At 39.5% G+C, this 26,398-nt stretch overlaps 1 protein-coding gene across 11 annotated transcripts in view; it reads right to left on the reverse strand.

Annotated features, from left to right (window-relative positions):
• Nucleotides 1-5,722: 5,722 nt before the first annotated feature.
• MLLT6 (MLLT6, PHD finger containing) overlaps nt 5,723-26,398 on the reverse strand; it is a 112,821-nt gene continuing 92,145 nt past the window's right edge. For 5 of the 11 annotated variants that reach the window (XM_039333178.1, XM_039333179.1, XM_039333176.1 and 2 more), the window contains 8 exons: nt 24,236-24,375; nt 22,087-22,275; nt 21,580-21,668; nt 19,318-19,685; nt 16,808-16,916; nt 14,219-14,563; nt 12,697-12,785; nt 5,723-12,552 (listed from right to left, as the gene is read on the reverse strand). In XM_039333178.1, coding sequence (XP_039189112.1) covers nt 12,537-12,552; nt 12,697-12,785; nt 14,219-14,563; nt 16,808-16,916; nt 19,318-19,685; nt 21,580-21,668; nt 22,087-22,275; nt 24,236-24,375 — 1,345 coding nt within the window. In that variant the 3' untranslated portion in view covers nt 5,723-12,536. Of the gene's footprint in view, nt 13,692-14,187; nt 14,564-16,807; nt 16,917-19,317; nt 19,686-21,579; nt 21,669-22,086; nt 22,276-24,235; nt 24,376-26,398 lie in introns of all 11 variants that reach the window. The other 6 variants (XM_039333184.1, XM_039333180.1, XR_005555491.1 and 3 more) reach the window with 5 other exon arrangements.

The raw sequence follows: 26,398 nt of genomic DNA on the forward strand, positions 1-26,398 counted from the left end.
TATCCTTCTCTCCAAATATTTGGAATTTTTCTGATGCTCAGTTTTGTAACTTATAGTACTACCTGGTTGGGGATGCATGATGTGTTACATAGACTTCAGCTTCTGGAAAAAAATAATTTGGATTTTGATTTCCAACATTTATGTTTTCTGCTTTTAATAATTTTACTGCTTTTAAAAGTTTAATGCTTTTTATTGTTATGTTTTTATTATTTGTTGTGCCTTGTTTTTAAACTTTGTTGCCCAGGGTCACATATGTGTGATGATGGCCAAATACATTTATCAAATGAATAAATAATAAATACATGTATTTCTACTGTAATTGGAAGTTTCCAAAGCAAAGAGATAGCAGTCAATATTATTTGATGAAAGATGGAAATTAGGTTTTTTAAAAAAATATTTCCTTTATAGTTTATGCCACAGAGGTAAATAATTATTTTATCAGCATTCTCAAAAGGGATATGAAATCATCCAGACTGTGGGATATACAGGCAGTCCTTGTTTAGTAACTATCTTATTTAGTGACTATCTGCTGTTGCAACAGTAATGAAAAAATAACTTGGTGACCAGTCCTAGCATTTATGACCTTTGCAGGCCTGTAAAGGAAAAGAAAGTTGAAGTAAGATCACAAGCCCAATCAGTTTCACTTAGTGACCACTTAGTGACAAAGTTGCTGGTCCCAATTGAGCATGATTTTTAAATTCCTGTTGGTTGCCTCCACATAGCTTTATTGTTCCATCAGCTGACCTCTTTATAAACTTCATGTTGAAAAACTGGTGTGTAACAACATTGCCTGTGTTTCCCAATGCATATGTACAAACAGATATACAAGAGTGGGGACCAGAGAAGACACATAGATGCAACATGTCACTTCACTACCCACAAGGAAATACAGATGCCTCCTATAGCCAATACTGAGTAAAGAGATTGCAAAGAATTATAGAAACCATGTTTTGCATTCTTTCCCTATCTTTTCTTAATTGAATGATACTTCCTCTCTTAATTTGCATCTGTGAAGCAGATGCCTCTCTGCTTCCATCAAAATCAAATCATGCTCAACTGAGGACCCAGCCTGTTTAACACACCCATTGCCATATGGGAATCTCTTCCTCTTGGCACAATTCCATATGGCTGTGGTGTGTATGAATACTGTAGAATGTGTCTGATCACAAGAGTTTCTTGATCACAAAGAAGTCACTCACATATGATTCTGTGTTTGTGGATGTACAGTATATATTTTAGGATGAAAGAAATTAAGAAAAGGATCTTTAGTTGCTCTTGCACATTGGGATAGTATTCTCTGGGGGAAAATGTAAAATTCTTTATGGGATGTCATAATAATGGCATCCTTTGAAGTCTCTGCTGCCAACAGAATCTGAGGCAAGACACCTCTAGGGCAGGGCTTTTCAACCTTTTGATTGTACCACTTTTAGGACATGACAATATTTGAGTACCACCAGTGCTTAGCAAGGTGTCAAAAACTTGATGACTAAAAAAAAAAAGAGGGGATTTTGGGTTTTACTGATTAGATTCATTTGTTGTTATAGAAATGGCTAGTTTATAATATTATGGAGAAGTAAAAAGTTGAGGTTCAATGTTAATGCTTCCTTCTACTGCAACAGAGGAAGTCTGTTCTTTTTCCCTTCTCCCCCTCACTTTTCCCCCTTTTTCCTCCCCACTGTGTCCTACTATTTGCTTTTGTATTTTATTCTATAATCTAATAAAATATTACAAACTGTAAAAAAAAAAGAAAAAAGTATCAGTTTTAATTTTTTCGATGGCTGTCCTTTGCTGAATCACTTTCCCTTTGCACTGACAAATGAATGATGAATTTATCCATGTTTATTAATATATGTACCACTACCAGCTAGTTCAGGGGTCTTCAAACTTGGCACTTTTAAGACTTGTGGACTTCAACTCCCAGAATTCCTCAGCCCTCATGGCTGGTTGAAGAATTCTGAGAATTGAAGTCCACAGGTTTTAAAGTTGCTAAATTTGTAGGCTCTTGAGCTAGCTGGTCAGCCCTTCTTCCTCTCTCCCTTCTGAGCATTTGCACAGTGTAGCAAGACTGTACCCCCCCCCCAATCCCTTCCCTGTACCCTGAAAGGCACAAGAATCAAATACAAAGCAAGAAAAGCTCACAAAATAAGCCTGTTTTTTTTTTCTCTTTAAGCTGCCTCAGGTGTGTCACGTGTCACAATGTTGCAATCCTAGACTGAAAGGCTCCAGCAATTGTGAAAAGCTTTAGCTTTAAATTAAGCTTCTTTACCTTCAAAGAAAACTTTCTAAAAGCCATAGACAGACTCAATTAAAGGGGGTAAAACTAATTTCATTTGTTTAAAGGGATTAAACCTTTCCTGTTGTCTTTTTTTTCTCTTCCCCCACCCAAATCACCTCCTTTTATAGCCTCTCCTCTCCTCCCCCCCTTTTCTTTACTTCACCTCCAGCTCCAGCTGCTTGTGGAAGCGCCAATCAGCTGGATCCCTGCTGACTCCTGGGGCTTCTGCCAGCCCAGACAGCTGCAGCTGCCTCTCCCTCAGGTTTGGCTCGCTTAGGCTCATTCCCCTTCACTGCTACACTTGGCTAGCAGTCACGTACCACCTGCCATATGGCAAAGTACCACAGGTGGTACATATCACTGGTTGAAAAGCCCTGTTCTAGGGAATGAGGTTAGGTTGATTAGATCTGGTTTGCAAAAAGATTCAAAAACGCTTAAACATCTTTTTGCTGCTATGTCATGGCTATTGGGAATTTTGCAACTCAGATTCATTAGCACTTGCAATATCTTTTTCAGTGAGATGTTTCTTTGATATTATTCAATAGATTTCAAATTGAACATCTTGGATGCTTCCAAATGGATTGTCTATGGCAAAGATTGGTGCAGGCAGTTACCAGGAACCAACAATAACTTCAATACATTTTCAACTTGAGATCTAAGGAATCTAAAACCTGGCTGATAATAGCCAACAGGGCAGAAGAAAGATATTTTTGCCTACACTCTATACTTTTGAATCCTTTGTAGTACACAATATAGAAGAGAACTTATTCTCAAAGTTTCCAGAAAATTGACTATCTAGCCTTCCAATATTATAGCTTCTTTTGAAGGGGGAATTGTAAAAACTTTTACAACTGGGGCTAAATCAGAAACCAGTATATTGGTTTTATAACTGGGGCTAAATCAGAAACCAGTATATATATATATTTCCAGTATATTGAAAATATCTAGGATCAAAATGGAAATAAATTTGTGATAAATTCAAAAAAGAAAAAAATGCTTATGTTTATGTATAACAAATGCATATAAAATTAGGTCATGCCTAATTGTCAGAGCAGAAAAAAAAGGACAAGACGGAGCTCAAAGTTGACTCAGCCTTCCATCCTTCTGAGGTCAGTAAAATGAGGACCCGATTGTTGGGAACAATATGCTGACTCTGTAAACAGCCCAGAGAGTGCAACATACTATCTATACTATATACCAGGGGCTCCCAACCTGTGGGCTGGGGCCTGGTACTGGTCTGTGGCCTGTTGGCCACTGAGCCGCAGGAATGGCTGGTGAGTGCGTGCACATGTGCACACACCCTCCCCACTCGCTCTAGTGCCATCCTGATGAGCAAGTGCAAAGCTTTGATGTTACCTCTGTCCGGAAAACACTGCAGTTAGTTAACATTCGGAAAGCAGCAGACCCAGATAACATCCCTGGACATGTCCTCAGGGAATGCGCAGGGGAGCTGGCTGGTGTTCTCACAGATATTTTCAACCTCTCATTGCAGCAGGCAGTGGTCCCATCGTGTTTTAAGACGGCCATCATCTTGCCAGTATCAAAAAAGTCCACAATTACAGGCCTCAATGATTACCGTCCAGTTGCACTGACATCCATCATCATGAAATGCTTTGAGAAGCTGATAAAGGACACTATTGTATCTAGCCTCCCACCACCTTTTGACTCACTTCAGTTTGCCTACCGACCACATTGCTCTACGGATGATGCTATTTTTTCCGTTCCTCACTTAGAGGAAAGAAATACTCATGTGCATTTGCTGTTTTGTCAACTTCAGTTCGGCATTTAACACAATCATTCCCCAGCATCTAGTAGACAAACTGGGCCTTTTAGGCTTAAACAATCCTTTGTGCAACTGGATTCTTGATTTTCTTACCAACAGGCCCCAATATCTGCGAGTTGGAACAAATACCTCTAATACCATTTTCTTGAGCACAGGTTCTCCTCAGGACTGTGTCTTAAGTCTGCTGCTGTTCACCCTGTTGACCTATGACTGTTGTGCTAGGTTTGCCACCAACCATATTGTGAAGTTTGCAGATGATACAACAGTAGTGGGCCTTATTCAGGATGACAAGGTGGAAGCTTACCGCAAGGAGGTTGAAGGGTTGGTGAACTGGTGTAAGGAAAACAGCCTAGTTTTAAATACCAGAAAAACCAAAGAGATCATTGCTGATTTCAGAAAAGGCAGGCACAGCCACACTTCTCTGTGCATAAATGATTCACCTGTGGAGATGGTTACCAGCATCAAATTCCTGGGTGTGCAGCTAATGAGTAGGCTGACTTGGTCGCTCAACAATGAGAAACTGGTGAAGTGGGCACAGCAATGCCTGCATTTTCTGCGCCGCATGAGAAAAGCACATCTTCCTTCCCCTGTCCTGACCACTTTCTAGAGGGGGACAATTGAAAGCATCCTGTCATATAGCATCACAGTCTGGTTTGGAGGCATCAATGCTTCAGACAGGAAGGCAGTGCAGAGTGGTAAGAATGACTGAAAAGATCATTGGCAGTTCCCTCCCTCCCATCCAGGACATAGCACAGAAGCACTGCTTGAGCAGGGTCCGTAAGATTATCTGAGATACTACACATCCTCTTCATGACCTCTTTTCATTGTTACCTTCTGGGAGGAGGTTTCTTGGTATCTGAAGCAGAACATCCAGATTCAGCCAGAGTTTCATTTCATACAGCATTAACCTTGCGAACTCTCAAGCTTCCTCCCTCCATTTTATATTCAAGATGGACAATATTTAATATTTATTTGCTATGTATATGTAGGGATGTGGGTCTATACATATGTTGACATAGTATGTTTAGGTGTGTGTTATGCATGTTTCACTTTGAGAGCAGGCAACTAAATTTCATTTTTGATATGTGCCATTGTGCCCATAGTATAAAAATGACAATAAAGGTTATCTTATCTTATCTTAGTGGCCCCATTTGTGCAGGTATGGAGTATTAGTGCCACCAGTGTCACACGGGCACTAGCGGCCCATTTGGGCATGTGCACGGTGCTACTCATTTGTGCCGAGGGTGCATGTGCGCGCACATTTCCCTGCTCCTCCCTTTCCCAGAAAGGTTGGGGAGCTCTGCTATATACTATAGATATACTACATACATACTAGACTTATATACCACCCAGAGAGTGCACTATAGGGCTGTATATAAGTCTTAAGTGCTATTGCTATTTTGCTATTGCTAAAAACAGCAATAAGCCCAGCAATCTCACCTCTAGCTTCACCTTACCTTAAAATTTATTCTGGATATAATTATGTGTAAAGTATATTTGTGGATATGGATACAGATATCATGTATTCAGACTCCTGAAACAAGCTAGATATAGCAAGAATTATTTGGAAGAGGCCAACATTTACTATAGTTGATGTACTTATGGATTGTTGGAAGAATAAAAAGTGACCTCGAGAAAGAAGGAGGGTTTTTAAGACAAACGACAAAATTTGAAATGTTTATATAGAAATAAAATTGCCTGTTAGGATGTACATATAAATTCCTATTAAAATGATACAGAAACAGAACAAGATTGTATGATAAAATGGATGCAGAATTTTAAAGAAACAATTACAATGGGAGGATTTACAGAACAGTTCAATAAAATTCACTCCAAGCTATAATGTAAGAGAAAATTGGAAGAAGATAATTGCATTAGTGTTTCAGACACAATTGCCTTTTTTCTTATATTTGCCATAAGAGAAGAAAAAAGGCCATTCAACATCACTCATGTTTATAATTAAAAGAAAACCCAGGATGGTTTTATTATTTTTCTGATTTTGATATTAATATTTATTACAATAAGAACAGTCAAGCAGCATGGAAAAAATATATCTTAGCTACATTAACTTGATTGCCAAAAATATACACATCTTTTCCTTTATTTAATTAAAAATTACAACAACGGAGAAGGGGGAAGTGTTAGACACAGGCAAAGTACTAAAATTGAAACATCAGCATCAAAAGATGGGTAAAGAAATATACCCCAGTGCAACCAAATGTGGAACTTAAGTCATTTTTTAAAAATTATTTCTGTACTCTTCCTGCCAAAAAAAGATTCTGGTGTTCTTCTCTAGTGCTCTTTCAAAGCACATTCCAAGTCACTTTAAACATAACTTTTTACTATGAATCTTAAATCCCATGATAGCTTTCTGTCACTAAAAATTTAAAGTAATTTTCAACTTTCACGCTGGGTTGAAGTCATACATTATGACTGACTTGAATTCACATAACACACTAAAATCATAAAACGTAACTGATAAATCACATGGGTGGGGTTCACACAATGCACTAAGCAGCAAATACGTAAGTCATGGATTTGGCTTAGCATGGTGGGTGAACCCCAGCTCCATTCCTGGGATACTAATCCAGGCAACCAAGTTTGAAAGACAGATGGTTCCTCTGGAAAATTTGCAGAATGAGCAATCAAATGAACCATAATATGCAGAGGATCTCTGTGAAGAAGGGCTAAAGGTTTTTTTTTTTAAATAAAATAAATAGAAGAAACCTCAAGGGTCAAGTGGTCAAACCCCATGCCCTTGGATTATAACAACTATTCTTTGAGAAATAGTCATCCAGTAGGGCTTGCACATTGAAAATAATTTAGAAGTGCTTTTGATCTTGGATAAGCACAGCATCTCTCTGCTGCTCATTAAAACAGATTAGACTGGACCTCTAGCACTAGGGATGGAAATGAGGCTTAACCCTCTATTTTTATTTTTTAACCTATGGTTATAATTCTACACAAATTGAAATTAAGTCCCATTGAGTTCAGTAGAATTTATTACTGTTGAAATTTACACAAGATTGCCCTTCATATTATTTCCCAATTACTACCTGTTCTTTTAGGAAAAATCTATATGTATCATATATGCTATTTTTGTAACAAGACAAAGATCAGAAACAATAGAAATAAAAAGAGTAAATTATAATACTTCAATTGTACAGTTTTAAGTTCTCTTTTCTGTTTTAGAGAAGATCTCTAGTTTAATATGCTGGTTTTACTGGTTGGGATAAATAGAAGTTTGTAAATCGAGAAGTTGAATAAGGTATTTTTTCTCATGGCATTAGAATTCAATATACTAGCTGCATTCACTCATATAATAAACTATGTTTATTATACCTGTTCACAGAAACCAAGTATGGATAGCTTAATTTGACATATGCTCAGAATATGATATATTGCAAACAAATCAACAGCAGAGACTGGTTTAAATCTGAATTTCCAATTCATGCTAACCTAACCATGCTTGGTCTACCTTCCAGCTGGCAATTACAAACTGGTTGCATGCAGTTCATTCCGATCACGGTTTGTTTTGTATGTTTACTTTGCACACTCTTTTTTATAACTCCAATAACAAGACTCTGAGAAGCTCACATAAATTAGAATTTCCAAGCTTGCATGGTCACTGATTATTAGTCACAAGATTAAAAATCAACAAAAAAAAAGTGCTTACCACAACACATTAATCAGCCTATGTGGTTAAATAAAGCCAGACAACAACCACTAGCAAAAAGTTAGCATTTTCTGTAACTTTGTTGCCATCTAGTGGTCATCTATTTGCAGAGTGGAAGTATAGCCCTATAGTACACTAGGAACCTGTTGAGTTAGCTGCCAGAAATTCTATTGAACCCCAGGGGATAGAAGGCTTCAAACACAAGGGGGGAGGGAGAGAGAGGTAGGGAGAGAAGGAGAAAGGGGGGGGGGGGAGAAGTTAAACATAATTGCTCAGGGTCTTCAATAAAATTTTGGTGGGGATTCCAATCTGCCCATAGATATCTCTATTATCATACTAACTGCCTGTCCCATCTGACTTTCGAAACGCAGTAAAATAAAGCATCAGCCATTATCATTATCATGTTGAATGATTCTACCACTTAAATGCACTTTGTATTTTTTCAAAAGAATATCCAGTGCTGTTTTAAAAAGCATTCTGCAAGTAGAGAACAGCTGAAAAAAAAAACCTGTGGTGTATTCCTGTAAATCTGACTGCTTTATAACTGATTTTGTACTCTATAGCAGACATTTTGTCAATGGCATACCTTCCCTTCACCCTTTCTCCAGAGACATCCATAATGTTTTCAAAACCAAATTTGCAGATCCCCAGGGCTGCTATCCTGAATATCAATTGCTAAGAGATAAACAAGAGTAAACAGATCATACAAGGGCTGTAAAAATCAAGATGACTATTAGCTGGCAACAAAGAGATAAAGGTTTGAAGCCACTTATTGGCCATTGAATATGGCAGGTCTAAAGGGGAAACTTCTAATTCCTATTTCCAGCAATGGCTTGTTAGACATCTTGGCTGGAATTAACATTCCAGAAAGAAGCAGAAACGATTGCTGGTAAAATAGGAACAATGGATTGGGATGATTTTGATACTTTAAAATGCTTATAAAGTTTTGATACTTTAGCATGCTTTTGAAATACCAAAGTACAATGAATGTGCTTTCTTTTCTTAATTTCTTTGTTTGTTAAATTTATAGCCTGCTTTATCTACAGGAGCAGAGAGTGCCAACATGGAATTCTTTCCTCCAATTTTTTTTTTTTTTTTTGCAATACTTCTCAGATTAAATTGAGAGAGAGAGAGTGATTGGCCCCAAGTAACTCAATGGGATTTCTTCACAAATTTAGCCAATACTGTATAACATGTTAGCTGTTTAACCTCCATACCTTCCTAGGCTGGTTTCTTTAAAAGAAGTGATTAGCAAAGCTAGAATTCTAGGATCAAACACAGTTTCAGGTTAATATATGAAGTGACAAGTATGATACAAAAACTCTTTGAGGGAGGAAGGAAAGGAAACTAGAAGGTCCCTCCAATTCATATAGTTGAGAAGACAATGGACTGTAAAGAAGAATTTAGTATGTTTTGCTCTTTTAATGAACAAGTTTTATCCAATCAAAAATATACTCCTTTGCGCACAACTCCTTAATGGCAGAAGTAATTTGCCATTGTCATCTTCTGACCATATTTCTATGTCTTATTCTAAATTTGCTGAGCACACTGATTTCTATAATTGAAAACTGAGTGACTGGTGTTGTAACTGATTCTGTTTCAGGCAAGCACTGTTTCACATCCAACAATCCTCTTTTAAAGACTTTCAGGTTTATCTGAACTAGTGCTTGCTTGGGACTTTTTCAGAATTGCACTTGATTTTTATGTGTTACATACAGTGTTCCTGGAGAGGTAAGGATGTGGTATACCAGACAGTTCCACAAACCAGCCTAGTCTCCAGATGGCTTTTTCCTTGATGCACAGTATAACCTTTTCTCAAATGTAAATATAATGTCTATACAGCCAAAATGCCTAATGCAGCTCTACAAGGTTTCTATTGCTGAAGAAAACTGCGGAATTGAGTTCTCTATTTGATATCCATGGGAAGAGAAATGGAGCCATGTAAAAGCACTTATTCCTTACATTATCCAAGAGAGGTCTTTTCAGCCTTTCAGATTACCTTTAAGCATCAGCTGCTTATTTTTTCTTCCATATAATATGATAGAAACCTGTCTGGTCATGAAATAGTAGGGCTGTCAGATTCAGGCTTCAAAAATCCAGATACCACTATATGGTAGTAAAGATGTACACTTTTCTCCCATCTAATAGTGATCTGGAGTTTTGCATCTTACATTTGGAACACCCCCCCCCCCAAATGGAATATTCTTAGGATAGGATGCTTTCAGAAAGCATCCTAGTTGATCTTTTGGGTGCAGGCATTTCTTAAATATACCCTCATTGTGCTTCTCAGCTGAATGTGTAGCTTTGAGTGCAAGAAGCAATAGTATCACTGAGTCATGTATGTAATTCTACCTTATGGATTCTGCCAGTTACACTTCACTGGGGACTCACTATTGATACTGCACTGATGTCAACCCTACAAGGTAAACCAGAGTAAGAATCCAATGCCATATAGGACTGGATTACTTTTATGCTGACAGCTATAATTACAGAAACCTGCAAGTCTGTATATGCTTCTCCCCTCCCTTTATCTTCGTGCTAGGGAAGGACTGAGACGTTAACTCAAACTAACTTGTTGGAAAGAGTTTAAAATATGCCGGTCTGATTATTGCCTTGGCTGTTATTCTTCCTCCTGCCCTTCTCTATGTCCTCTACATTAGTCTACAGAAATCAGGTGGGACAAACTAAACTACATAAATATATATCTTTATCCAGATGAATTGCCTACAAGGAACATTTGATACATAGGATCACAAATTGAATTCTGTCTTAGTATCACCTGCTCCCCAAATGCAGAATTATCTGTTGATTTTCAGTTAAGTTCATACAACCATTGTAGATTAATGGTTCAGGTGTTGGACTGGACTAGGAAGACTCAGACCAATAGCGATAGCAGACCATGATCACTATTGCTCAGTCCAATCTATCTCATACTTTTGTTATGTGAAGAAAGAAAGAGGTGATCTTCATGTATTTTACCTTGAGCTTCCAGAGGAAATATGGTATATAAATGTAAAGATGATTATATTTCTGATGTTAAAACTTTTTTCAACTTTTGTATGGTAGCTCAGCTGGGGCTTGATATCGCCCACTTTCCGAGCACTTAAAGTCACAAAACATGGCCAATGCAGTGTTGTGATCTTCTGCAATGAGAATTTTGTAGAATGTCTCATTCCTCAAAATAAGGTGGGCAGCCTAACATTCTTCAGGTGATCCTGAACCACATTGTCCATAATTGATTATATTGAGTACGGTTCCCAAGACTTAAAGTTCACCAATATTTGGAGGAATACATTTTATCCATCTTGTGGCTCAAAGCACAATACAAACAGAAAAAGGCTTAAAGGAGAAAAATATCCCTGCAAAAGCTTTATGGACTAGCAAGAAATCAGTACTATCAGATTTTAAAATACATTTCTTAAATGAGCAAATGTGCAATGTCACATGAACAGCCCCTTCCCATCTTTTAATTCTCTTCTCCAAATGCCTTTTCCCAATCCACTAATATCATTACAATGAAAATATGGGGTAAAGCCTTTTCTTTTGCAATATCTAGTTTTGCTCTCATTGCAGAGAAAAATATTTTTCCTCAAAGTTTTAAACAGAATGATCATTTTTCTCAGCTGATGTTTTACATCTTTTATATATTTAAATAACTCTTTCCAAAATATTTTACTAATCAATTTGCTCTACTACTCCTTGTTATGTAGTCTACATATCAAGCATTTATTGATGGCAATATTTTTTTTTTAAAAAAAATCATGTTTGCAATTCTAGAAGAGAAGCTGTGGTTGGAAAAGCCTTTTCCCCCAGCACCAAGATAAGAAGACAAAAGTCATAGGCCTAGACAGATTATGAGTTTTGCTGGTGTTGCTATAGAACAACAATTCTCTGCAAAGCAGTTGCAGGTTGCAATAAGAACTCTGGAGATACAGCCCTTTATTTGCCTGAAAAGGGGAACAAAGATTGGATTTAGCCTCCACTTCAAATTACTTCCATCACAACTCATAGCCATTCCGTTTTATTTAGGGCAACTAAATAAGGACAAAAGAAATACTGTAAACATGCTAATGAAGGACAAAATAAAAGCAGAATGCCCTGGTCTGGTTGCATTTTAAAGATGAGTTGGCTATCTGAAGAGTAAGCGCACTGAGTTGGGTTAGTTTTCTCATTAAAAACTATGTTTACGCTCAGCTGAAATGTGAGTAAAGTGTTCAATCAGCTCCTTAACCTGTGGCAAAGCTGCCATGACTGGAAAAAACCCTTCCCAGTTGTCATTTGAAATATTCACTGTTTTTGACAGTTTCTAGGAGCTATTAAACAACTTCATAAAAATAAGCAAACAAACCTTAAACTGTGTGTAAGTATGCATGGAGCTAAACATATCTGTCTGAATAAAACTTGGAGTTAAGCAAATCTCTCTGAATAAAACAAAACAAATCAAACAAAAATCCATGAAAAGTTGCTTCAGTATCTTATTTTTAAGAGTCCAACTTATCTATGTTGTAGATACTGTTGCCTTGTTCAAACAATGGGGGAAAAAACCCAAACATTATTTTATATAACAGTGGTTATTATGGGACTGTAAGTACTTGCTCACCGCCAGTGGTTGAAAATAGTGCAAATTGGAGCAGGTGCAAAGAATGAGCCTAAAATGACTGTATATTCATGGAAGCAGGAAAACTTTGAAAGGCCCTAGTTGGTTTCATCACCCAGAATCTTGCTCTTTAAGAGATTTGGATTTATCTAATAAAGACAAAATAGAGCTGGTTTTCTCAGAATATCTGATCTTGATCTCCATTTCACTTTTTTTTCTCCCTGGAAAGAGAAGGAAATTCATACTGTTGCTAAACCATCTGGTTACAAAATGGAGATGGAAATGGACCTTCCAGCAATGGAAGATCTGTGTTCTCCTTAAATGGGATATGACTGAGATCTGTTTCACAGGAAAGATGTTCTTACCAGCTGATTTTGAAGATGGTTGGAATAGCTCCTGCCTTTAGACAAAACCTTTGTTCTGCCTCTTTGGTGTTGGCTTTTGAGTGGTTGATCTGACAGAGAACAAAAGACTCTTTGTGAATGGCTGGAAATAACTCATCATCGATTCTAGATTATTTGTAACTATACACTGCCTGCAAAGACTTCTGAAGGACAGAAAGACGAGTCCCTTGTTCAAAGACGAAAAAGTGAGGCCATTTCCTTCAGGTAGTTTTTTTTTTAAGACATGTGGCTGGCAGAGATTTGGGGAAACCAAGGTAACTGGTCTGTTATGCTGGACTAGCTTTTCATTCTCAGCTAAACTGTACCTCAGTAGGAGTCAATTAAGATGTAGAACTCTGAAATACCTATGGGAGTTAAATCCTTTGTGTAGGATTCATGTACATGGACCTCCAAATACCACTTTTCCAAATCTTCCTTCTTACTTATTGGAAATTTCAAAAACATCTGATCCTGATTTGCTGTAGCTGGATCTTCTTACCGGTGAATATTGACGGATTTCTTAATCCTGATTTGGAAATATCATGCTCTGCAAAAATAACATTAATCACCAGGTGATTGTGGTTGTGTCCAGCTCATATGTCCCATCTTTGAGGGGATACTCTTGGATGTCAAACACTGTTTCATCCTTTCCATCTAGAGTGCAACATTTTATGACTTAAGTGCAGCAGAATAGACCAAGCCAGCAAGGCAAAGGGGTGTTCACCCACCAGTCTCTTTTAGAAGGGCACTAAATGACAGGCTCAGAACCGAGGAACGTAGACTTCTGGCATGCCTCCGCTTGGTGTCACTGTGACTGTGGCAAGGAAGACTTTCTCGGAAGCCTTTCATATTAGTTGCTCTACGCTTTGGGATCCAAGACTCAGGGAGACTGTTTTCTTATGGCAGAGAAAGCAGCCCAGAATCATCAAAAGTTAGCCTTTGTCTTGCACTGAGGCACTTCCCTTTTCATTTATGCTCTAGAGGGGGAAAAATGGCAAAAACAGCACTGTCTAAATTGGTGATATGCCAAACAATACATCTTTTTTTAAAAAAAAAAGGGAGGAAGAAAAACAGATATGAAACACTCCTCTGCAATTCTAATCTCAGGTGCCTTCTAAATATAATTTTTCTTCTTTCATTTCCAGACTCCTCCATTTAGCCTTGTCCAGCCTCTTTCCCATTGCAGCTTTCTACTCATTAACCCATTCCTTTATAGAATGCATTCCACTGTATTTTCAAAACTTTTTTTTCTGTTTCCCATATTTACTTCGGTATCTAGAATTTTGCCCAAATCATACATCCAGATCTGTTCCATAGCCATGTTAGATTCCCCACCAGACTTCCCTGAAAATAACCTCTACCCGGTAGTAGAGCTAGATGAGGTCCTAATTCCAGAAAATGTCTTTTTCAGAAGTTAAAATATTTATGAATACCCTATTTCACCAAAGTAGTTCAGCTGTTGGCAGGCAATACCTTGCTTCTGGCCTTCTTATAAGATGCTCACCATTCCTTTCTGGCTGCTGCCATCACCCTGCAGGTTGAGGAAAGGGTTTGTTTGGGCTGTAAGGACAGGTGGAATAACAGCTCCTGTTGCTGACATCAGGCTGTTCCCAGGGGTGCTGAGCGGTGGGGAAGCCATCAATGAGCTGGCAGGATTAAGCTGTTGAGGGGAGATGGAGGCCAGGAGAGTACTGTTGGCAGCTGATGGTGCATTATTGCTGGAGTGGAGAAGGGATGTGGTGGTCACTGGGCCAAGGCCAGTCATTGAGGAACCAGTCATCTGGAGCCGCTGCAATTCTCGTTTGTGCTGAATTTGCTGAATCATCTGGAATATCAATGTCTGCTGCTCCTAAGAACCAAATGAACATGATCAGCTGCAGAAAGATTGTAGCAGCTCTCCCTCATATCCTATACCAGAAGAGTTAGAAAAAAAAACCAAACCATGCCAAATACTGCTGTTCTTATGATATGTGCCTTATACTATTTACTTAAGGAGAACTGAAAAAAAAATCTAAAGAAAAATTGACCTAATGTTTTTGAAAAGTGCTTCTATGAAAACAACTGCGTTTGTCTGTTTTGCCTGCTTGTGCACTGTATATTTTTTTCTCTTTTTAATCATACCAAACACTGAGGGAGCTTTTGATACTAAGCAGAAGAGATGAGTCTGAAATGAGACATTATTTGTAAGCAATAGCAATAGCACTTAAACTTATATACAGCTTCACAGTGCTTTATAGCCCTCTCTAAGTGGTTTTCATATTGCCCCCTCCCTCAACAATCTGGATCCTCATTTTAACCGATCTCAGAAGGATGGAAGGCTGAGTCAACCTTGAATCGGTAAGAATCGAACTCCTGGAGTGAGCAGTGAGTTAACCTGCAGTACTACATTCTAATCACTGTGCCACCACAGCTCTAATAAACTAATTAACTAGTTTATTAAAAAAAAACATATTCAAGTCTTAAAAAAAGAAAAAAGTCTTGATAATGAGGTAGGCAATTGCTTGATTAAATTAATCAAGACAGATTTGTGCTGCAAACTTCTGAATTAGCACTACAGCAATCTTTAGCTCACTACTGCTCTCTACTGTTTGTCTAGGTTTCAGGTGCTCAAATCCACTCCTGTAGCCTTAATGTTCATCAGAAAACCATGGTTTCTTTTTATATATATCCACAATCAGTGGTGGGATTCAAATATGTGAACAACCGGTTCTCTGTATGGATGCTACTTCCGGAAGTCCATTCTGGGCCTGGGCAACAAAAAATTAGCTACTGGTCTGCCGAAGTGGTGCGAACCGGCTGAATCCCACCACTGCCCACAGTACAGGTAGTCCTCAAGTTACGAATGTAATGGAGGCTGCCCATTCCATTCATAACTCAAAAACTCATAGGAGTGAATCTCGTACCTCGAATGAGATCACTCCCTGCTTGTTAAAATGCACGCGGCTCGTTAAGGAAACATGAGGCAAAGACCTCCCCGACCCACTAAGATGCTTCATGGTTCCCCCTCCTTCCTCCCGCGCCAGACTTTCCTTGAAAACATCCGTCTCCTCTCTGACACGCTTCCTGCTGCCGCTCGGATCTGAGGCTGGGGGATGCTTCTGCTTGCCTCCAGAGGCCAGATCCAGGCATCAGAGGCCTTTTCTAGGCTGCTGCTACTGCTGCCTGGACATATGGCCGAGGGATGCTTCTGCAGCCCTCTGGATGCCCGATCCGGAGTTGGAGGCCTTTTCCAGGCTGCTGCCACCTGGATCTGAGGCTGGGGGACGCTTCCGCCTGGAAAAGACCTCTGAAGCCCGGATCGGGCATCCAGAGGGCCGCAAAAGCATCCCCTGGCCTTAGATCTGGGTGGCAGTAGCCTGAAAAAGGCCTCGAGTGCCCAGATCGGACATCTGGAGGGCCACAGAAGTGTCCCCTGGCCTGAGATCCATGTGGCAGCGGCCTGGAAAAGCCCTCAGGCACCTGGATCAGGCATCCGGAGGGCCATGGAACAGAGGCCTAAAGTACCATTAGCTCACATGAGATCAGTAGTGTGAGATCTCGTTTCACTGATCTCGCATGATCTTGCATTACTTTAAGCCTCCATTCTCTGCAAACTCACCAAAAGCCTGGAGCAGCCAAGAAAGTGAAGGATCTCGCTCTTCGCAGGGTGATTATTGAAGGCCTAGCATCTAGTCAGACCAGAGGTGGGGAAGGAGGGAATAACCAGGGTGAATATTGCAGTGCGGTTGCTCGTAAGGGTGAATGACTGCTGTGGTGCCGCAATATTCGTAACTTGCTCATAAGCACTCGCTAAGGGAACGCTTGCAACTTGGGTATTATCTGCTTCTGCTCCCCATCATTATCTGGCTTCTACAAGGAGATGGGAAGTGTCTGCTCTGGCTTTGAAAGAAAATTCTTTTTCACTGAACATGGAAATTGGATTTTGTCTGAAGTCCAGACACCAAGGGAAGTAAGAACAGCAGTCCTGTTCTAATTTGTTCTGTGATGTTGACAAAACATTGTCTTTTTTTGAAAACCCTATACCTCAAGCTGATGCCTTGCTGTTTTAGTTAGTAGTTGTTCCTCAGCAGTTGACTGATGAAATGTTACTTACTGAGTTGAGTGGCTGCGATGTTAAGAGCTGCTGCAGTTGTTGCAGTTGAAGCTCAGGCTGGCTGAGCAGCTGGCGCTGCTGCTCTGAAAAGTGAGTCACACTAGGCATACTGGAAGAAAGACGACAAAAAGAATAGGTCAGTTTGTGCGACGCACTACTGCTGCAAAAGACAAATTGAGTTCCACAACTTCAGAATTAAGCAGGGGAGGGGGAAGAAGAGGCTTGGAAAGCTTGCTTATTTCTCTTGTGCTACCCAATCTGATTTATTTAAGAATACCTCCTCCTCCTCCTATCATCATCATCATCATCATCATCATCATCATCATCATCGATCATCACACAGTCAGCCAGATGTTCAGACTGGATTTGGCATTTTTGTCTACCTATCGAGTCCTTACCCAGGACCTGGGATAGGCAGATATGGATGTTTGACGGTATTACAAATATCGTCGCAGGATAGAAGCAGTTCCTAGTAAGGCTGCCTTTTGCAATTGACTAATGGCGAATTTGTCAATGCCAATGTTGTTCAAGTGGTGCTCCGTTTGTTTTGGGACTGCACCCAAGGCGCCTATTACTATTGGTACTACCCTTGCCACAGTCTTTCTATTTCTATTTGTAGGTCTTTGTATTTTGTTATCTTCTCCAGTGCTTTCTCGTCTATTCTGCTGTCTCCAAGCACTGCCACATCCATTACTATTATTATTGACCATCGCACAGTCAGCCAGATGTTCAGACTGGATATGGCATTTTGTCTATCTATCTAGTCCTTACCCAGGATCTGGGATAGGCAGATGTGGATGTTTGATGGTATTACAGATATCGTCGCAGGATGGAAGCAGTTCCTAGTAAGGCCGCCTTTTGCAATTGACTAATAGCGAATTTGTCAATGCCAATGGTGTTCAAGTGGTGCTCCAGTTTTTTTGGGATTGCACCCAAGGAGCCTATGACTATTGGTACTACCCTTGCTTGCTTTTGCCATAGTCTTTCTATTTCTATGTCTTTGTATTTTGTTATCTTCTCCAGCTCTTTCTCTTCTATTCTGCTGTCTCCAGGCACTGCATTATTACTATTATTATTATTATTATTATTAAAATGACCTCTGCCATACTGGAAGCCAGAATAGTAGGGTTCAGGCTATATTTTAAAAATAATTTAAAATACTTTTGCTTATATATGTACACTCTTTCCCAAATACCCAACACTTATAAAAGTGAAGCAGATTGGCTAATGCTGATCCCCCTTGTCCTGTTAGATCGATTAGCTGCTTTTGATCTCATTGACCATGTTACCCTAATAGAATATGGTTTTGCAATAGTTCTACTACCTCCTACATGAGTAATTCTGGTCAATGAATGGGCAGGGGAATCAATATTCAAGCCTGTATCCTTTTATATAGTATGTCATAGGACTTGACCCTTATCCCTTTGCTAATTAACACATTCATGAAACTTCAGGGAGAGGTCACCTATGAGCTAGGGTGAGGTATTATCCATATACTACTGTCGCCAGTTCTACTTCCCATTCAGAGCCAAGTACAAGCTGTTGTGGAACTGTTTACTCAGTGTCTGGATGGGCTATAAGAGCCTGGATGGAACAAAACAAGTGGTGGATAAATCGCAACAAGCGGTTGTTTGTCCAGTAGCTGAGCAGTTGTTTGTCTAGTAGTAGCTATATGGTGATTGAATGCTCCCCCTAGCATTAGAGAGGGTCACACTGTTCCTGAAGAAGCAGGCATGCAATTTGGAAATGCTACTGATTCTTAGCTGTACCCAGATGAACAGATGGAATTGGAATCAGCCCAACTGGCTGATTCCCCCCTTGTTCTTTGAACAAGAAACTCTGGCGTCATGCTCCTGCTCTCATTATCTCCATATTGGTTTACTGGGTCTCTCTTAAAGCCTATCTGGTCTTGAAGTTGATAAAAATGTAGCAGGCCATATGCCAAGGGGTGCGAGCTAATTGCAATGTCAAGCCTGTCCAGGTATTAATATCTTTGACTGATAAAGCCAAAAAGGGTAAAGCTGCTTCAAGATATCTAGGTGACCATACCCTCCAATCTGAATCTGGCCAGCCTGACTATTCAGTTTGGAAGGCAAAGGGATCCCAGAGGTCTGGAATCAATGCCTCTCTCTCTTCTGCTCTTTTCACCTTCTCATGATATATTATTGGCTCCTTTCTTTAAATTGCTGTTTGGAAAGGACTTAAACACAGTTTTTCCAACAAGTGTTTGAGTATGAAGTTCATACTTTTCTTATTCTGCCAGCATGGGTTATTTTAAACTTACTGCCTTTCTGATTGTCATTACAATATGTGTAGTTCTTATTGTTCCTTTTTTGTTGTTGTTATAAACCACCTAGAAATATGTCATTATGCAGTGAAAAAATACCAGGAGTAAATAAAAATAAAGTGGAATAAGTCTCCAAATTTAAGGCAAAATTTTTTCCTAAAATCTGCCTCCTAGAAACTTGGCTTCTTTCTTATGGTCTTCCCTCTTTCTTACAGAGCCTTACCTGCTTTGGCTCATGGACAGCTGCAGACTGGGTGGGCCACTGGTTTGTGCCAGTATTGGATTCTGGGTTTGGGTGGCCAAAGTGCCATTTAAACTTCCTAGGATGCCATTGATGGGGATCTGTTGTCCTCCTGCCAGACTGCCAAGGAGACCATCCACAAGGCTGTGAGTAGCTGTGGCACTTCCCCCATGAACAGTCCCCATGGCTCTGCTCAGGCCATTCATTGGTGGTGGTGGTGGTGGCTGCTGTTGGACCACAGTAGTTAGAGGAAGTGAGGCAGGGCTTTGCTGCAGCAAGGGGAGAGGTGGAGGTGTGCTGTGGAAGGACAGAGAAGAGCTGCTTCTGCTTGGGCATCCTGAATGAAGGTCCTGGAAAAAAGAAAGAAAGAAAGAAAGAAAGAAAGAAAGAAAGAAAGAAAGAAAGAAAGAAAGAAAGAAAGAAAGAAAGAAAGAAAGAAAGAAAGAAAGAGGATGGAGGGAGGGAGGGAGAGAGGGAGGATCAATATGAAGTAACAGGAATCATTTCCAGCAATATGCAGGTCTTGGCATATTCGAGTCTTTTCCCGTGTAAGATTGAGAGTATCTTGGAGACGTTTCAACAAGGTCTCACTCGTCATCTTCAGGCTGAGGTCTTCTGCTTCATGCTTGTGCGAGCAAAGTGTGATCGGAGCTGCCGTCTCTCTATAAATATTGGTGTGTGTGTATGGAGTGCTGGCTTAGTTGCTGTAGGTGGGTTGGTTGGCTGGCTGTGTTGGAGTTATTGTTTGCAGATTGGTCGGCTGTTTTGTAACATCCTGAGTAGTTGAGGTGCTGGCTGTGTGCCCATTAGTCTTTTGTGTTGTAACGACCTGGGTAATGGGCTGCGTGGTGACATCCTGAGATCTAGTGTGGTGATATCCAGCACGCCACCACCATTCACCGTCACCAGACCCAAACCCAAGCCCAAACCCATCCCTCAGACAAAATGCAACCACCATCCAGAAGCCAAACCATGATGACATCACCAGCTGCTGCACCTCCCTCTGACCCCCACACAAAGCAAATGGACACACGCCATGAACATAGAGCTAGACTGCAAACTCAGAACCAAACCAAAGCCCGGTATGTTACATCACAGCCTTCTGCTCTGGACATCACATCACAGAACTCAGGAGGTTACAACGCTAAAGCTCAGGATGTTACAATACAGCCTACCACTCAGGATGTTGCAACACAGAACTCAGGATATCACTATACTAGATCTCAGGATGTCACCACCCAGCCCATTACCCAGGTCGTTACAACACAAAAGACTAATGGGCACACAGCCAGCACCTCAACTATTCAGGATGTTACGAAACAGCCGACCAATCTGCAAACAATAACTCCAACACAGCCAACCAACCCACCTACAGCAACTCCATACCCCCCACCAATATTTATAGAGAGACGGCAGCTCCGATCATACTTTGCTTGCACAAGCACGAAGCCGAAGACCCCAGCCTGAAGATGATGAGTGGGACCTCGTCGAAACGTCGCCAAGATACTCTCAATCTCACACGGGAAAAGACCCGAATACGCCAAGACCTGCACACACACACACACACACATATACATACATACATACATACACACACATACATGCATACACACATATATAAAACAAACAGATATTCTAAACTGTCTACTAAAAAACTGGGATTCTGTATTTTTACAGGATGGAATATGTCTAGGAATGGGAAACACATAGTTTTACAGAATTTATTTTGAATGTTTTACTATCACAATTAGTTTTATTTTTTAGCCAAGTTTGTCCCAGTTCCAATTTGAGCAAATTTCACCAATAACTTACCAAAATCAAATTATACTATAGCACAGGAATTAAGAGTTTTGTTTAAAAAAACAAAGAAGATAAAAACCTTAGGCGTTTGAACATTGTACCCAGTACTTCAGGACTCAGCAATTTAGGCTCAGAACACAGATGCAAACTAAAGAGAAATATGATAGGCGGGACCAAGCTTCTGTCATCAGAATTGGCCCAATATATTCTAGTGTTTGAGCTGGGCAAAATCAATGGAACATTACCTGGTAGAATAATGCACCGATATTTCAAATGGACAATTTATGTGCAAATATAGTACCAATGTATTTCAGTAACAGGTTGCACACTCTTCTCATTGTGCTTTGGCTCTCCCAGAACAGTCTCACCCAGTGGCATTCAGAATGCGTGAACCATGATAGTCTGCTAAGTGATAACGAAGACCTGAAAAGGGATGCCTCTTACCTCAGAGGAAGTGGACAGTGTATTCTCGATACCAAAACTATTCTTGCATGGGGAGCTCTTGCTGATACTCAGTGAATCACTGTTGCAGGCTAGAAGGGAAGAGAAAGAATCAAAAGGACATTTTGTTGTTTCCCTGAGCATCTTTTCAGTAACGCGTTAGCACTGCACTAATTCAAAAGGTTTTTCTCTTGGTCAAACTATATTATTTCCCAGGGGGTTCCCGGGGTTCTGTCTGGACCATATTTTAGTTTTCATTTTTAAAATGTATTTGCTAATGATCTATTGAGTTTTCCTATATTGCAAAGAAGTTCAGAAGAGAGGATAAAATTCACAACATAACAATAACTCTAAAAACAAACCCATTAGAAACAGTACATAGCAAAAGTACATTTAAAAAAGGAACCAGCATCAACCATCCCTAGTACTAATGACTCAGAAGTTTTGGTCAGATATTGTCAGTGACGCCTCTTTCAAGAATCAAAAGCCACTGCAGTTAGGTTTGCTTACTGTTAGGAGCTAGGATGTATTGGGTCTGGCTTGAGGGGCCATTGCTGGTGGTCACCACTTGGAAGGGAACAGAGAGCTGAACATTTAGAAGCTGCAGGCGCTCCTTTTTAGCTGCCAAAGTCATAATCTGCTCCTGAAGGCGCTGATTTTCTTTCTGTAGTGAATGAAGTGCCTTGAGCATCTCTACGACTACAGGAAGTAGAAGGGGAAGAAGAAGAGAAAGTTGAGAATGGAAAAGGGAAGGGCAACAATGTTAATACAATTAAAATACATATGAAATGGGGGAGAAAGGATTTACAAGAATATTTAGTCATTAGGGAGTCATCATAATGGCCATTAGCTTCAAAATGATCAGCATGACCTGCCAATAAAATTCCCAGTCCTTTTAAATACATTGTATACATGTAAAAAGGAACATGGCTTTAATTACCCTAATGTGCTAAACATGTTTTTTTGGCTTCTTTTTAATAAGCAAAATTATGCTAATTATACCTGCTATATAATTATCTCAAAATTTTTCCATTGCTAAAATTTAGGGGGAAAAAACCTAGTAAAGTATAACAGGTTCCAGGAATGTTAAATTTAAGCAAATGTAACAAATGTAATGTTAAGTCTAAACAAAATTATATTATAATGGCATACTTACATATTTTATAGTCTAATTAATCTGACTGCATATACTTGTCTGTACAGTGTTTATTTTTAGGAGTAAAATAAAATGAAAAGTCTGAAAAACTACATTCATACTAATTGAGGAGGGTCCAAAGAGCTGTACCTTAAGTGTATCACAGTTTCTACAGGTTATTCCAGCTTTCAACAGCCTACAATGATTAAGAATTTAGGGAGTAGCTTAATGCAATTAGAAACCTCTAAGCTGATAAAGACAGTATAAACTTCTTCTAATATTCCATCTATGAGTTTGGTCAACATGTTATGGACACAGTGGAGCCATACATATTGAACAGGTAGCAATCTCTATCCCTTTGATGGAAAGAAAGAAAAGAAAATCAGAGAGACAGGATGACGAGAGAGAGAGAGAGAGAGAGAGAGAGAGAGAGAGAGAGAGAGAGAGAGAGAGAGTACATGGGTGAAGCCCGGAGTTATACTTCTAGACCTCTTCCATATATTGATTGAACACGTGATCAGAAGGTGTATCTACTATCATCTAGAAAAAAGTATGATAATCAACTGTTGGATTTTTTTTTATTCCGATATCAAAAAATGTCCATTGGGAAAAAAATATAGCACAGGGTTTCCCCCAATCTTTAAAATTACTGTTTCAAAAAAGAATTCAGAGAAAAGTTTATTCCAAGGGAGCGAGAAGATTTGAAATCATCTTCCCAGTCTCTCACTTTGATCTACTAGCTGCCAACCACAAATCTCCCATTGAGGTTAAATTATAAATCCCAGATGTCTACCTAGTATCCATAATGGTCAAGCATGATGGGAATTGTAGCAAAACTAAGCACTCTCTTCCTTCCCATGACTGGTAGAAAACATCTCAAATGGCAGAAAGGACTTAACCCATTAATATTCACATTAATATTTGGAAGAATGATCTTAAACTGTTTTCTTTAAGGACAATCTCCTGGATTGCATCAAGTTACCATTTTCCTCTGTCTTGTGATGGAACAGTCATGGGGAAGGCTGCCCCACTGCAGAGGTTAATGGAGGGTACTATAGAGGCTTACTTGACAGAGGCTTTGACTCTCTTTGGTTGCCTCAGTCTTCACCACAAGGGCACAGTTGTGCTGTGCAAGCTAAAAGCAGCCTTCCACTACCCATCCTGCAAGACCCAGAGCATCCCTACAAGAAGTAGGATCAGAATTTTTAGTTTATTGTTTTCATGGGTTTATGGAACTGTGGCCTTAAGCTATGCAGCATTATAGACATTGCCTAATTCACTCCCTAGCCCCTGTCAGACTAGGGGGCCTATTTTTCTGTCTTGGTGGAGTTTGGGAAAAAAGTCCCTGCAAAACCTCTGAAAGTTTCTTCCAAAGGGCAGAAAAACATGTCTCTGCTCCATCCAATCTTAGGTTGGTCCACCACATCTTTTGCAGTCCTCAAAGACAATTTTAAAAAAATGTGGCCAAAGACCAACAAAATCGCACATCCTTGCCTTAACCCATTGACCCCTTTCATAACTCACTATTGACACCAGCTTCTCCATTGCCCTGTTTCTCCAGGAGCTGCTCAATGTTTGGTGTGGCCTGGGGGACATTTTCCAGCTGTCCACTGCTAGTTGATACAGTCTGGTCAAAGAGAGTGGGGAGGCTGCTGATGGGAGACCTGTTATGGTGCAGGACAAAGCATCATTAATAATCAATGTTCTCCTTCGTTTCATAATAGCTGCTTTATGTTTGGAAGGCCACAAAAGTTGGGGGGTCAAGACAGAGACACAGAAAAGCTAAATTCTGAGAATAAAGTATACAATGCTGATTTTGCATGGGGTTTGCAAAGTATTTTATTATTATCAGCCATAGGAAAAAGCTACCGGTCTCCTCCTTTCAAGAATATCCTTAATTATTATCTGAGGCTGCTTTATTTCAATTATCTCAGCCTACCAGCCTATAAATTTGGTCTCTTCTTTTATTTGATATCTATGATTCTCCAGATGCTGCAGTCTTCTCCATTAGCAAGTTTCCTGGTTACAGAAGTAAAAAAATATATAGATAATTCCAGCTACCAAGATAAATTTACACTCCCATCTTCCACAAGAAAGTATGTGTGTGTTTGCATGTGTGATACAGGAAAGACAGAAACAATCACACCCAAAAATTCAAGGACAATAAAATCACAACATCTTTTAGGAAAAGTACATATAGCCATTTAGATTTAACTAAAGCTTTCAGAGTCATGACATGTAACTTAGTACTAAAGACAAACTTTTATATGCAAAGAATTTGAAACCCATAACTGAATTGAAGATCCCAATGGAAACTCACCTCTGATTACCTCCAAATGTTCTTCATTCTACCAGCATAATTTAAGGTAAGAGCAGGGCACTTATCAAACACTTACTATTTCAAATGATTAAGAATCAGAAATATTTCCTGTTCTATTGCAAATAATACAAAGTTGCCCTAAATATTCAGATGTATCTTCTCCTCATCCTTGCAATTCAGGTGTTATTGGGTACACAGAAAGCAATGTGAACATAGCTTGGTAAATAAGCCAAAAAAGTGTTGAGCATACTAGTATCTCACATCCTTACGATAAACCCAGCGCTTAATGATACGGTTATAATCTGACTGTATAAATTTCCTTCTTTGCCTCTGATAATGGTGTTCTGATTTTGCTTACGTACTTAAGTTAAAACCTGGGATATGGTAATTTTCCCACTATTGTATATGAATGTTATGAATTGGTGGAAAGTCATAAGCCAATCATAGTATTGCTCGGATAAGAGATTTTAATTCACCGACTACTCTGATTAAAGAAAAGACTTGGTTGAACATTATTTGCACTTGGAAACTACTGTTGGACTTCCTGCTAGAAACTGAAAGAAATGAAAATTTAATTTTGGGATTTGATGATTAGAACTGTTTATGACTATAGAAATGTTATGATAGCAGTGTTCCAATATCTCAGGGGTTGCCACAAAGAAGAGGGAGTCAGCTATTTTCCAAAGTGCCTGAAGGCAGGAAAGAAGCAACAAATGGAAACTAATCAAGGAGAGAAGCAACCTGGAACTAAGGAGAAACTTCTTGACAGTTAGAACAATTAACCAGTGGAACAACCTGCCTCCAGAAGCGGTGAATGCTCCAACACTGGAAGTTTTTAAGAAGAGACTGGACAGCCATTTGTCCGAAATGGTGTAGGGTTTCCTGCCTGAGCAGGGGGTTGGACTAGATGACCACCAAGGTCCCTTCCAACTTTACTATTATTGATTTTAGAATAAGAGGTTAATGTATTTTATATATGTATCTACTGAAAAAGTTGGAAATTATTCTTCTCCACCCCCTTTTTCTTTCCTGTTTTGCTTTCCCTCTTTGAAATTCTGATTTTGCTTTTTCTTTCATCTCTTCTTTCCTAATCTCTCTGGTTTTTTTTTTATCTTTTTGCCTTTTATCTTTTGCTGAAATCTAATACAAATATTTTTTTTAAAAAAACCTTCCTGCAAAGCTGATAGGTGAGATGAGGTGAGGTGGAGTATTGTTTGGTAAGGCTGGAGAGTTAAGTCACCCTGCTTATCTCTGGTCTAAGCAGGCTTGTTTTCAGAGCAGTTTCTTTCTGGAGTTTTGAAAGAGCAATAAACCCGCAGTCAAAACAAGTGAACTATTTGGTGATATGGAAGGACTGCCTGGTAAAA

This window comes from Crotalus tigris, unplaced genomic scaffold (genome assembly GCF_016545835.1).
Source record: "Crotalus tigris isolate CLP2741 ecotype Arizona unplaced genomic scaffold, ASM1654583v1 scf7180000024472.5447098, whole genome shotgun sequence".
Lineage (NCBI taxonomy): Eukaryota > Metazoa > Chordata > Lepidosauria > Squamata > Viperidae > Crotalus > Crotalus tigris.